The following is a 14,096-nucleotide window of genomic DNA, read 5'->3' on the forward strand; positions in this document are numbered from 1 at the left end:
CTGTCTGGGTTTTGTGTCCGCAGAGCCGAGACTGCGGGACTACCGCAGCCCCCAAGGTGCAGGCGCCTAGTCTTACATCTGGTGGGGCGGCCTCCGCTCCCCCTGCCCAACCCAATCTCCTCCCTCTGTCCCTCCCACCTGCACGTGTTGGACGTCGAGACAGCCCAGAGCCAGGGCCCCTTTCTCCTCCCCACCTCCGGCCGCCCCTCCCCATTATGGTCCCCACCTCCCTCCCCTCTCTTCAGCCCCCGCGCCCCCACCCCGGTCTGCCCAGGCTCGACCCGAGGCCCGCCTCTGCCCGCCTCTCCCCGCCCCTCCGGTCCAGCCCCGTCCCTTCCTCCCCCTCGGCGGCTCTCCTCTCCCGGCCTCCTTCCCGCCCCCTCCCCTCCCCGACTGGCTGGGTCCGCTCGGACTTGGCCCGCGTCCCGCCCCCTCCAGCCCTCGGCCCCACCCGCAGCGGCTCGGCTCCGCCACTGCGGCGCTAGCTCCCGGGGCCGACGGGAGTGGGCTGCTTCGCGGGCGCGCTTGGCCGGCGACGCGGCAGGTTCTGGACGTCCATCTGTCCGTCGGTCCTCAGAGAATATCCAGTTCCGCGGCCCCGGGATGGGGCGGGCCCTGCTGCCGCTCCTGCCGTGGCTCTTCCTCCCCGCGCTGTGGAGGGGAGGTGAGTGCAAGGGGCCGGGGGCCGGGCTCGGGGGGGCCGGGAGCTCGCCGACTCGGGCGCACCCAGCAGCCGGCAAGTTTGCAAACACCTCCCCCCGCCCCAGCGGTGCCGGGTGCTGAGGCGCAGGGTCTCCCACCCACGCACTGTCCCCGCACCCAGGCTGGGTCGTGGGCGCGCGTCCCAGTGGAGCCGGGGAGGGGTGGGCACCGACGGCTCCCCTTAACCTCCAAGAGGGAAACAGAGCTCGGCCGGGCGCGCTGCAAGTCCTGAAACTTTCGGCAGAGGGGAATGCGCCGAAAACTTTTCCCTGGACATGGTTGCGTGGTTGGACCCAGGCTCTAGTGGGAGTTGTGGGAGCCGCAGACCCCATCATCCCCCGAGGGACCGGAGACCAGCAGGCTGCGGGAGTTGAGGTCGCAGTCCCGGTGTTAAGATCCACCAAGGCCAGAGTGCGACCGGGAGGGACTGTGGTCCGGCTGCTCCCCCCGGGCCCTCGTGGGCAACATTAGCAGGGACACCCTGGGAGCGTGGGGACCCCGGAAAAATGGGAAGCATTCTTTTCACCCCTGTTACTGCTGAACCGAATCTAACGTGCTTGGTCAGCGTCTAGGTTTATCTCGACTCTGCCAGGCATTCCAGTATAAATACTCTTACCCATCCAGTACTGGATGGCTAAGTGGTGGCAAGGGAGGGCAGGTCCCATTCTGCATCAGCAGCTTGTTTGGAGGGTAAGTGATTAACGGGTTAGAAGTTTAATCGCTGATGCATTGCTTAAGGAAGCTGGAAGAAATTTAACCAGGCTTTATACTGAATGAACACATCTCAGGCATTTTTCCTTAACTAAAAGGTTTAGCTTTCACCTATTATAGTCAAAGATGTTTTTTAAGAGTACCTGGGAAGTTCAATTTATAGTTAAACAATTTACTTCAGATTTTTTTCCCTGTGAAATTTTCATTGGAAAGCTCAAATAAGAAATTCTTAAGCAGTGCACACATTAAATTACATATACAATTTATAATTTGCGGCAACATAGCAATTTGAAGCAAACATCCGAAACATAAACCAAGCAAAGAATTAAAGCAATTCTGTTCTTTACCCCCAGCCCTCCACTAAACCCTCAAAAATTCCTCAGCATTTCTGCCAGATCCATTTTTCATAATCTGCTGCAAATCTGATATATTTTGCTACTAGGGAAGGCTGGCCATTAACAGTAGTCTTGGACAGAGTGAATGTGGTGAAAATTATGGGAAAAGTAATAGAAACAGTCGTTTTGGTGGAAGACATTTTTTAAATGGAGTGTTTTTCTAATTTTTTAAAAAAGCTGTAATAAAGAAACTTTTGTAGCCAATAATCAGTTTAGGCAGATAATCATAAAAGGTCTGTTAAAATCCACCCAGCGGGAAGAACGAAAAGTTTCTCCAGTGTTTCTTTCCCTACCTTTTGCTTTTCATCTTGAATTTATCTGTGAGATGTCTGGCAGTGTTACATTTTACTTTGTGAGAAGCTGGAAGAATGGGCTTCTCACTGGCCAAATTAGGGCAGAAGTAAGAGTGCCGTAGGAAGAGATTAAAAATGGATACTGGACCCCTTGTCTAGGTTTACGATTTTCATATTGCATGTTGTGGTCTCAAGTGGTTTGCTCACCAGGCAGCAGAGGGGAGAGAGAGACAGGGTGTGAATGTGTGTTTAGACTCTACACTGCAGAGGAATGGATCATTACAATTTACGCATCACTTTCACCCTGGAATCCTCCCTACCGCTCACCCCCACCCCATACACACAAACACCCTCCCACAAAGACAAACACACACAGAACTGAAACTGCTGAACCAGGGACGTTTCTGGGCTCACCAGTCTTTCCTTTCTGTTCCGTCTCTGATGGGGGTGCCAGTGAGCAACAGATCAAGCAGAGGGTAGCTCTAGAGGGCCCAGGAGAAGCTAGAGGACAAGAAATACAGAAGTGGATAAAAGCGAAGGCATTGCAAGGACCTAGCCGTTGATGAGGTTGTGCTTGCCCCTAAACTCAGCCCTTAGAACTAATTGGGCTTCTAAAACTCTTCAATGTTAGCATTTCTCTCCCAAACTGAAGCTGTCACCACATTACAATATATTGTCAACATTTTCCCAGAAAGGACTTTAAGATGTCTAGTTGCTTATGGGCTTCGTATCAATGGACTCAAATGCTTTGTGGAAGTAAGCAGGGCACGTTTCAAAAATAAGTAATTTTTCAAAACTTATTCTGATGCACTTCCTTAAAGTTAGGGTTAGGGTTTTTCAAATTGAGAATAATTATTTTTTCAGTCTCATTTTTAGAAATAATTTCCAGGTTATTCTAGGAGCAGGTCCAGTGGGTTGCCAATCAGAGCTGGTTACGAGCAGGTTGCATCTTTAGGTGCCGGTGAATTGGGAACATGCCGCCAAGGTAGAGAGGCTGAGGCCGGACCTTGGTTTAAATGGGTTCCCCGGCCTGGAAATGAACACATGCAGACCCTCCGCTTCCCACATAATGGCCAGAATGAGACTTTGAAGATGAATCGAGCTGGGTTGTCCCCTTGTCTGACATCCTCCAGTGGCCTCCCTTCTTTACGAGAGTTGGCAAGGACTCAGGGGCCTCCCTCTCCCTTTTTGACTCATTTCCAGTTACTCCCCCCTTGTGGCTGGAGCGGCATGTCTCTCAGGCGATTTTGCTGTGGATGTCCCCTTTGGCTGGAATCTTTTCCCCAGGATCTCTGCACACTGGCTGTTTCTAGTCGTTTGGGTCTCAGCTCAGATGTTCTCCCGGAGAGGCCTTCCCTCACTGCCATTGCTGCCAAAGTTATACACACACACTCCATGAAATACTACTGCCACCTGATGGGCTCCTCTTCACTTTCAGAGCACGATACTCATTTCAGGCGCTCAGCATCTGCAGATGGTATCAAAGACCCAGGCCTCTGCAGGTCTCACCGTGTGCTCCTCCCGCTTCTCTCTTCCTACTGGCTTTTCCAGAAACAAGTGCTGCAGCTCCCATGACCTTGTGCTTGGGGCTTGGTTGCTAGAAAATGATCTTTTGTTTCAACGTGATGCCAAAGTGATCTCCTTACTAGAAATGTTAGGGTAGATTTTTGGACTATATTAAGGCCAATAGAGCAAGGTTAACGTATTTTATAGTCTCTTAACGATCCCAACTTTAAAAATAAGTCAAAAGCCGATTTTTCATGTTAAAGACACAGTTTTAACAGCTCCTTGCCCAGGGCGAATTGCCCGATTCCCAGGTCATTGGGGCCCCAAGTGCCTTGACTCTGGCCTGTTGTTACTAGTTTAATCTTAAACCAAAGCACATGGCTCTGGTTGGGATGCATCTCAGCAGGAAGTTAATCATTATAAAACCTGAAAAAAGCGGGTTCAGTCTGTGTGCTTCTAGGGCTTGGAATGAAAATTAACAGGGGCTGCAGCTCAGGGGCTGAGTGGCCAGTGGGCTGGGCTTCCTGTCCTGCCTAGCTGGCCTCTGGGGAGCCCTGGGGCAGTGACTAACTCTCAGGACCTCAGTTTCCTCACTGGTCCTGTGGGACTCTTTGTTATTTATGGAAGGATGAATGAGCCGGTGTCACATGGTAAATGCTTCAAAACTGTTAGCCATTATTACCCATGCTTCCTCTCCCTTCTCAACTCAAATTTTGCGGTAATTGTTTTTCTTAAACAAAAGGTATTGGGGGAAAAGTTTCTTCTTTTCTCACTGAAATATGTCCTAAATTGCAACTTGAAATACGAGGGCGGACCTATGGGCCATCCTCCACTGTTCAGAGCGCTCTGGTGGAGGGGCTGTGGGTGTCCATCCCAGAACGCTGAAGTCCTTGCTCTCTGGGACTGTTTTCTGTTAGTTCTGCTAGCAAAACCCACGCTTGTCGCCTCAGATGAGGCAGGGCCTGTCCTGACCACTCCCCTCTTCACCCCCCATCACCCTCACTTGTTGAATTCAGGCTTAACTTAGTCCAGGAATCGCTTCCTGTCATGTGCTTCTCAGGAAGGTATAAAAATGAAGTCCAATTCCTGCTCAGCTTTGCCCACATCACTCTACTCTAAAGTGGGTGTGGTTTTGTTTTGGTTTCATAACTTTTGGGGGGGTTGTTTGAGTGTAAACATCCATATAATTCCTTTCCTTTTTTCCAGCTAAAACTAGGTTTGCCAAATGCAGTCTTCTGGCTGCAATGGCTAGAGAATGAGGCTTTGTTTCTTAGATGATGTTCTGTGTCTAAGTGGGTGTATACAGGTAGTCTTGTAGCAGATAGACCGGACAGGGAGGCCCAGGTGCACTCCTGGCTTCCAGATGCACTCCTGGCTTCCAGATGCTTCCTGCTTGGTGGCAGGTGTAAGCGAGCCCCCAGGTACTCTGGGAAAGGCCCAGACTCCTCTGCATCCCACACTCCGGGCATTCGCTAATCCCTGACCCAGAGGTAACTTGTTCCCTATCTTGTTGCAGCCTTGCTGCCTCCAGTTAAAATGCTGAAAACGCAGTGTGGCAGGAGGATCCTGTATGCAGCCCGTCGCAAGAATACCAAGAGTACCTACCAACCCAGCACTTTCTCTTTCCTGAGACTTTTTTTTCTTTGTCTGAAGTGTGGCTATTGAACCGTATGGAAGATTTTTAACCACAGCGAGAGCCCAGGTCTTCCCCAATTTTGTGAGGCCTGGAAGCCTGGCCCCTCCAGCACCTGGAGCAGCTGGGCAGCCCTCCCTTCTTGGTTGCCTTGCCATTCCCACTCTGTCTGGGCCTCTGTCAGCCAGCAGGCTCCAGTAGGGCTGGCCTAGCTACCACATCCAGGTCACCTTCTTAGGTCCCGGTGTTTTCAAGTGAAGGAAAGATAGTATGTCTTCAAGAGTTTGTTGAGAAACCTGCACTCCATTCTAAACCATTTTATTTCATCCTTTTGTCCATTTCATCCACTGTTAATGCCTCTTTTGCTTAATGATAAAATGGATTTTCCACGAGTCTTTGGGGTGGCAGGGGTGGCGGAAGGAGCAGGGCAGAGGGGAGAGGGAGAAAAAGAGAGAGAGGAGACATATGTTGACTTTATGTTTGGCCCAGTATCATACATGAGAAGTTTTACACCAAAAGCTAAGCATGTTTGAGAGACTTACGCTTGGAGAAAAACCATTGCATTTCATAAGAGCAATGCATAGATATTTGTGGCACCAAACTTTATGCTTGTATGTTTCTCCTTGTCCGCAGTCATTAACGGTGTCTTCCGGATTTTTCCCAGTCGATCCCTTCAAAGGTGTTGTCCAGATTCTGGGGAGCCAGCCAAGGGCCCAGCAGGATCTGATCATCATGGGGCTAGAGCTCTGCCCCAGCTCACTTGGGGAGGGGCCCCATCCTCACAATTTAGGTCTCAGGCTGCCGCTCGACAATCAGGCAAACACTGCTTGACAGATCCCTTTGCTTTGTAGTCTGCTTTTTGGGGCACGGGGTGGGGTTGGGTGCTCTAGCTACCACAGGCATTCAGGGCCAGTAAATGCCTTAGAATGTGCCTGAGCTCTCGTCCTGCCTCTCCTTGGACATACAAAGGGAAGCCTTGTTTATTTTGGAGATGAGATTGTTTTACTACTGTAAGCCGTGGGGCTTTTTAAAGCTACTAATAGAAGACCGATTTCATTATCGTTTTAGAAAATGATCTTTTTACCAGTAAGGACAGGCTGTCTTCGTGGAGGATATTAGAACATAGACTCAAACTTGCTGAAAGTACTTTTCTGTCCCTGCGCTACTTAGTGAATGCACAGCGAAGTGATGAATATTCATGGGCTCCCAAGGGTGGCCTGTCTTTGGAGGCCCGTTTTCCACTCGCTGCAGTTCAGGGCAGGCTGCCTCCACGCAGGAAGTGAAAGCAGCCTGTAAGCCTTTTTCCAATTCTGGCACACGATTCAAAGATTTGTGGATGAAAACAATGTCCTTTGAAAGTTTGGGGACAAAGAAAAAAAGAAGCTCTTAGATTTAGCATGAGATCTCAAGCATTAGGTTAAAAAAAAAATAACCACTTTGAGAGTCTGAAGATGTAAGTCCTCATCCCAGTTTCAACGTTCAGGGACAGCTGGGGTGTGATGCTTCGCCTTTCTGAAATTCCACATCTCTGTTGATTAAATGGCGTGGGGGGCGGGTTGCAGATAGGTGATTCTGGGGCCCCTGGTGGGTAGAAAATGGATTGTATCTGAAGGAGACAAGTGGGCTGGGATGTTTTCTCATCGTGAGGTTCAGACATGGTGCCTTCCATGAGTGTGATGCCGCCAGACCCCAGCCCTGCGCCTGACGCTGGCAAAAGGAGTGCAGGCATCAGCCCAGAAGTGGGCCTAGAGGCAGCGTGGGGTATTTCTTAAAAATGAGTCATGCCAGTGGCTTCTTTACTGTGGGAAGTTGCCCTTCCCCGCTGCCTGGGCTGTGTCCCCATGAAGGACCCCCTCCAGCTCTATCTGGGGCAATAGAATAGTCTGGAAACACGGAGGTGTATTTCTGAGGATACTGGACCTACCCAAACAAATGACAATATGTTAGGTCACAAATTAAGTCTCAATACATTTAGAAGGATTTAAATCATACAAAGTGTGTTTTCTGGGGCTTCTCTGGCGGCGCAGTGGTTGAGAGTCCGCCTGACGATGCAGGGGACATGGGTTCGCGCCCCGGTCCGGGAAGATCCCACATGCCGCAGAGCGGCTGGGCCGGTGAGCCATGGCCGCTGAGCCTGCACGTCCGGAGCCTGTGATCCGCAATGGGAGAGGCCACAGCAGTGAGAGGCCCGCGTACCGCAAGAAAAAAAAAAAAAAGTATGTTTTCTGAACACGTGGACTGAAGTTAAAAATTAACAATGGAAGAAAGTTAAGAAATCACAAAAGTAGAAATTGACCAACACTACTAAATAATGAATGGGTCAAAGAAGAAATCACAAAGAAAGTTAGAAAATATTCTGAGATGAATGAAAATGAAAACACAGCAAAACTTATGGACTTATGGGATGCATCTAACGCAGTGTTAAGAGGGAAATTTGTAGCTGTAAGCACTGATATTGGAAAAGAAGGTAGCTCTCAAATCAATAACCTAAACTTCCACCGTAAGAAACTAGAAAAAGAAGAATAAACTAAACCCAAAGCAAGCAGAAGGAAGTAAATAATAAAAACTAGAGAGGAAATAAGTGAGATATCACTTTATACACATTAGGATGGGAATAGCAACAATAACAACAAAAGGCCAGTAACAGAGGTTGGCAAGGATTTGGAGAAATTGGAGCATTCATACACTGCCGCTGGGAAGGTAAAAGGGAGCGGCCTCTTTGGAAATGGTGTGGCAGTTTCTTAAAAGGTTAAACATGAAGTTACTCTATGGCCCAGCAATTCTACTCTTAGGCGGATATCCAAGACAAATAAAAAATGTGTATTCACACATACAAAAAACAACAAAAAAGTCTAATTATTCAATATTATGATATAATTTTATATTTAGAAATTTAAAACTCTTTTATAAAAAAAATTGTAGAATGTAAAGCTCCAAAGCATTTTGGCCGCAAGAACCAGGAGAAAGTCAACTAGGAAGCATTTTCAAACTACAGAAGCCCAGGTCCCACCCAGGACCTATGGACTCAATCTTTGGGGTGTGACCCTGTCCTGCGTGGGTCCAGGCTGTTGTGTGTCACATCTCTTGTTACACTCCATGGATCCAGTGTGTCTGATTCTTGAGGAGGGGTGCAGAGCCTCACACCACCCCCTGGACTCCTCCCCCCAGGGCATGTATCAGAACCTGGCCACTGAGGGTAAGAATAAAATAGTTATGTTTATCCAGGGAAGGCAGCAAGTCTTGGACTAGGGTGAGAGCTGTAAGGCTGGATGATTCCTCAAGCCAAGTGCTCTTATTGAGACAGGAAGGGGGCAGGGCACACAACCTTTAAAAGAATGACATAGCCCTGGAGGACATGACATAAACTGGTTAGAACCAGCTAGGTCCAAGATAGCAGACGAGTCGACTTCCACTAGACTTTGAGCCTCATTATACACTCATGGTAATACATCAGCCAAATGACACACCCACAGGAGTCATGACAGTTCCCTGGTCAACCATAAAATGTCAAAAAGTGGGCAGTGACCCAATTCCTGGAAATCTGCACCTTCCCCAAAATAGTTGCAATAATCCTCCCACTCATTAGCCTATGAAATTACCCACCCCTGTGAAAACCAACAACCCCCATACCCTGGCATCTCTTGCCTTCTGAGATGGCTCACACTCTGTCTGTGGAGTGCATTTCTCCCTGAATAAACCTTCTTTCACTTTACTATCGCTCACTCTTGAATTCTTTCCTGCGTGAAGCCAAGAACCCACACTTGGTGGCCCATCCCAGGGACTCGCCCGAGACCTGGGATGAGACCATCCTCTTGTGCCCCACTCTTTTTCCTGCAACATTATGATTTTGGGACCTACGGGTGGAAAAAAGATTCCAGGAGGGATCCCATCATTCTTATCAGGTGGGCCAGCTAGTAAACAGAAAGGCCTATCTTTCTCTTTTTACCATCACATTTTTTTTTCTTACCTACTCTTTTATTTACATACTCAAATCTTGTGATGAAATATTTAGGATACACAGAAGAATATACAGGAATAAAACTCACCTCTGTGCTCACCACTCAGCATCAGAACTCAGACATGAGCGGTACAGTTGAAGCCCCCCACTGCTCCCCTCTCTAGTCTCATCCCTTTGCTCCCCTCCTCCTGGACAAAAGCACTACCCCCTCCCCGCCATCGGTGTTTTAATTCCCACTCATCTCTCTGTCCTTTGATCATGCATAATTATATTGGTAACACTGTAGTGTTACCGTGTCCTTGGGATTTACATTTGTTCGCACGTTACAGAAAACCTCGCTTCAGCGGCTCCACCAAAGGGGACATCAACTGGGAGTCCTACCATTCATTTCAGTTTTGACACTAACTACCTAGAGTGAGCAGAGGCTCCACAGGTTAAAGGCTCAATCCCGTAAGACTGCCTCCCCGCCAACATCCGCTTCAGACACCAGCTCAGATGGAGTGTCCAGGCTGCCCACACTTCTGCCCAGCTGACTATAAATTCAGAATTCCCATGGCCTCCTCTCCCCCTCAGGTTTGATACTTCGCTAGACTGATTTACAGCACTCAGTAAAGCGCTATACTTAGGATTACTGTTTCATTATAAATGATACAACTCAGGAACAGCCAAATGGAAGAGACATATAGGGCAAGGTATGTGGGAAGGGGCTCAGGGCTTCCATGCCTGCTCCAGTGTCCCGCCCTCCCAGCTCATCACCAACTCAGAAGCTCCTCAGACCTTGTTGTTTAAGCCCTTTATGTGGGATTTTATTACACAAGCATGATTGTTTAAGTCATTGGCCATTGGTGATTAAACTCAGTTTCCACTATCAGAGACGTATTTGACCCCGAAGGCATCTGGGATGAGCCACTTTTCTGTCACCATATTTTGCAATTCATCCTCATTAAACTTAGTAAATCCCGGCTTCTTGGGGATGTGGATTTTCTGGAGGCCAGGGAACTTGAACTTGGCCCTGCCGAGGGCCTCAGTCACGTGCTCCTTGTTCTGCCACTTGATGTGGATGGACATTATGACCTGGCCAGTGTGGCCACTGGCCACTGTGCCCTGGGGCTTTCCAAAGGCACCATGCATACCTGTCTGGAGCCTAGATTGGGGTTAGCATGCCAGACATGAATGTCCACTGCAGAGGGTTGTCTCCAGGGTCCCTTAGAGCAACCCATACAGGCAACAGGCTGCATGTACTTCCGAGGAGGCTGCTGTTTGCATCCACTGCACACTGGGCTCCCATGGGGAAGAGAGCATGGTGGGCTTAGTTGGCTGTAAACATAGTATTTAATTATTATACTTTTGATGTCTTCAGAGTCTATAGTGATACTCCCTGTTTCATTCCTGATATTAGTAATTTTTTTTTTTTTTGCGGTACGCGGGCCTCTCACTGTTGTGGCCTCTCCCGTCGCGGAGCACAGGCTCCGGACGCGCAGGCTCAGCGGCCATGGCTCACGGGCCCAGCTGCTCCGTGGCATGTGGGATCTTCCCGGACCGGGGCATGAACCCGTGTCCCCTGCATCGGCAGGCGGACTCTCAACCACTGCGCCAACCAGGGAAGCCCTGATATTAGTAAATTTTGTCTTCTTTTTTCTTTGTCAGTCTTGCTAGAGATTTATCAATTTTATTGATCTTTTCAAACAACCAGCTCTTTGTTTCATTGATTTTCTTTATTGCTTTTCTTTTTTCAATTCATTTCCTATATTTATTTTCTTCCTTCTGCTTGTTTTGGGTTTGCTTTGCTCTTCTTTCTCCATGTTATGAGATTAAACTACTAAATAAAATTTCCCCTCAAAACTGTGTCAACTGTGTCCCACATATTTTGATACATTGTAATTTCATTTTCATTCCGTTCAATGTATTTTTAAAAAAATTTCCCTGAGACTTCCCCTTTGATCCATAGATTATTTAGACATTTAGTTTGCAAGTATTTGGAAAATTTCGTTACCTTCTGTTATTAATTTATAATAATTTCCATTGTAATCAGAGAATATAAACTGTATGATTTTAGTTCTTTTAAATTCGTTGAGATTTGCTTTATGGCTCAAGATAATGGTTTTTCTTGGTTTATATCCCATCGTCATTGGGAAAGAATGTGTATTCTGCTGTTGTTGGGTGGAATGTTCTATAAATGTAGTCTAGACTCTTTTCATTGGCAATCTCATCAAGTTCTTCTTTATCCTTGCTTATTCTGTGCCTAGTCCTTTGATCAATTGTTGAAAGAGAGATGTTGGAAGTCTCCAATTATAATTGTTGATTTGTTTATGTCTCCTTTCAGTTCTATTGGTTTTTGCTTCACATATTTTGAAGCTCTTTGCTTTAGTGCGTACTCATTTAAGACTCCTATGTCTTCTTGGTAGATTGACTCTTATCCTTACATAATGTGTCTTACTGTCTCTGATAATTTTCTTTGTTTCAAAATCTACTTTATCTGATGTTAATGTAGGCATCCTGCTTTTCTTTTGGTTAATGGTTGCATGATATGTCTTTTTTCTATCTTTTTGTTCAACTTGCCTATATCATTATATTTGGAGTGATTTTTTTATAACTGGCAGATAGTTGGGTCATGTTTTTTAATCTACTCTGCCATTATCTGTCTTTTAATGGAAATATTTATGTCATTTACATTTAATGTAATTTGTGGTCTACTAGGTGTTGATGTTTTACCATTTCAAGTGAATTATAGAATCCCTACCTTCTTCTAAGTCCCTTTACCTCCCCCATTTAAAGCATAATTATCTTAAATATTTCCTCTTCATATATAAAACCACATCAGACAGTGTTACAGTTTTTCTTCAACCATCAGATGTAGTTTAGAAAAATCAAGAGGAGGAAGAAATTCTATTGTATTGACCAGTATTCTTGCTTTCTGTGTTTTTTCCTCCCTCCTGATGATTCAGGTTTTCTTTTTTTATTGTTTCTTTTCTGTTTAGAGAATTTCCTTTAGCTATTCTTTTAGAGTAGGTCTGCTGCTGACAAATTCTCTTAGTTTTCCTTAATATGAGAATATTTTGATTTCCCCTTCATTCCAGAAGAATTCTGAGTTGACATTCCTTTTCTCTCATCACTTAGGAAAATGGCCACTTCCTTCTATCCTCCATGGTTTTTAATGAGAAATTCACTGTCATATGAATTGGTTTTCCCCTCTAGGTAAGGTGTCATCTCTCTCTCTCAGTGCTTTCAAAATGTTTTCTTTGTCTTTAGTATTCAGAATTTTGATTATAATGTACCTTGCTGTGGATATTTTGTGGGGTTATCTTATTTTGGGTTCATTCAGATGTTTAATTTTGTAGGTTTATATCTTTTGTCATATTTGGGGAGTTTTCAGCCATTATTTCTTCAAGCGCTTTTTCAGCCTTGCCATCTTTGTCTTCTCCTTCCAGGACTCTGATGATACAAATGTTAACTCTTCAGTAATATAGTCCTACAGGTTGCAGAGGCTCTGTTCAGTTTTTTCTGTTGTTCAGATTGGATAATTTTCTATTGCTGTATCTTCTGGTTCACTGATTCTTTCCTCTGCCCCTTCATTCTGCTGTTGAGCACATCCACTGAGTTTTTTATTTTGGTTATTGTATTTTTTAGTTCAAAAATTCCCATTTGTTTCTCTTCTCAATCTTCTCTTTCTTTACTGAGACTTGGCATTTATTTGCTAAGGCTTCCTATTTTATTCATGTGTTTCATATTCGTAATTGCTCATTGAAGTATTTTTATGATTCCTTCTTTAAAAGCTTTTTCAGATAATTCCCTGTCATCTTGGTGTTTGTATTTCGTTCAGTTTCAGACAGAATTTTTTAATTGAAACCTAGACATTTGGGGTACTATGAGACTGACTCTTATTTGTCTTTTGTTTTACTTGGTTTTCTCTGAAACACCGTGGTAGGGGGCCTCACTGCCTGGTGGGGGTAGAATTCCAGGTTCCCCACTCAGCCTCCATTGACATCTAAGTGTGGGCTGGTCCTCATCCTCATTACTGCTGGTCAGGGGTGGGGTGAGATTTCTGGCTGAGGGAGGGGTAGGAGTGCCTGATTACTTTCCACCTGTTCCCCACCTGACCTCCACCGACGCTAGGGAGTAGTGAAAGCCCTGAATCTCTACTAGGCTTCCTCTCATACCCCCTGCTGGGGACGAGGAGAGATGCCTTGTTAATGCCATGTGGGAGTAAAAGTCGAGGCTCCCCACGTGGGCTTTACTAACACCAACCAGTAGGGATGAAAGTGCCAGTTCCCTCCTTGGCCCGCTCTGATACCAGCCAGTGGAACATTTGTGGCACCTCTATACAGCCTGGGAAGGGTCCAAGTCTAGGCTCCCCACTTGATCTTTTCTGGCATGGGTGGGGATGGGGCTGTGGTTTTTCCTGGGCTGTTTGCCTGGAGGAGAGCAGTTTACTGTTTAAAAGCCTTCTGTCTTGCTGAGGCGCCCTTTCCTAGTCCTTTGACTAGAGATAGCAGGCTTTTGTTGTTGTTTTTTGTCTTTGCCTGTTAGCATTTCCAAATCTGGGACACAAAGGACAAAAGGAGACCCAGGGAATTCGTCACCATGTTGTTCCTGGGTCCTGAGGTCCCTAGTCGGTTTACCATCTGTCCACTTTTCAGGGTTTTAAAAAATGTTCGTTTTATATATCAATATAATGCCCGGTGTTTTTAGGTGTACTTAGTGGAAGAACTAGGGGAAAGTCCATCTACTCTGTTTTGGGAGGGAATTCTGTGCCCTCTGTCACTTAAGAAAGACTTGGACAAACTGTGCTTGCTAAGGTGTTTGGTCTTTAGCGGCGGTCACGTTTTAGGAAGGAAATATTTTTTCCTGAAAAGAAAGACTAAAATTAATAGGATTTCAGGTATTGGTGGGCTGGAGGA

The 14,096-nt window shown here is 46.4% G+C and overlaps 1 protein-coding gene and 1 non-coding gene across 2 annotated transcripts in view; one reads left to right on the plus strand and one right to left on the minus strand.

The window, feature by feature from the left end:
- The first annotated feature begins 497 nt into the window (after positions 1–497).
- MERTK (MER proto-oncogene, tyrosine kinase) overlaps positions 498–14,096 on the plus strand; it is a 110,275-nt gene continuing 96,676 nt past the window's right edge. Inside the window, exon 1 of the mRNA XM_065890739.1 lies at positions 498–664. Within this exon, the coding sequence (XP_065746811.1) occupies positions 604–664 (61 nt within the window). The 5' untranslated portion in view covers positions 498–603. The remainder of the gene's footprint in view (positions 665–14,096) is intronic.
- LOC136134302 (small nucleolar RNA SNORA70) lies at positions 10,387–10,521 on the minus strand. Its single transcript, XR_010656576.1, has one exon. It is a non-coding gene; the product is annotated as a small nucleolar RNA SNORA70 (small nucleolar RNA).

This window comes from Phocoena phocoena, chromosome 14 (genome assembly GCF_963924675.1).
Source record: "Phocoena phocoena chromosome 14, mPhoPho1.1, whole genome shotgun sequence".
Classification (NCBI taxonomy): Eukaryota; Metazoa; Chordata; class Mammalia; order Artiodactyla; family Phocoenidae; genus Phocoena; species Phocoena phocoena.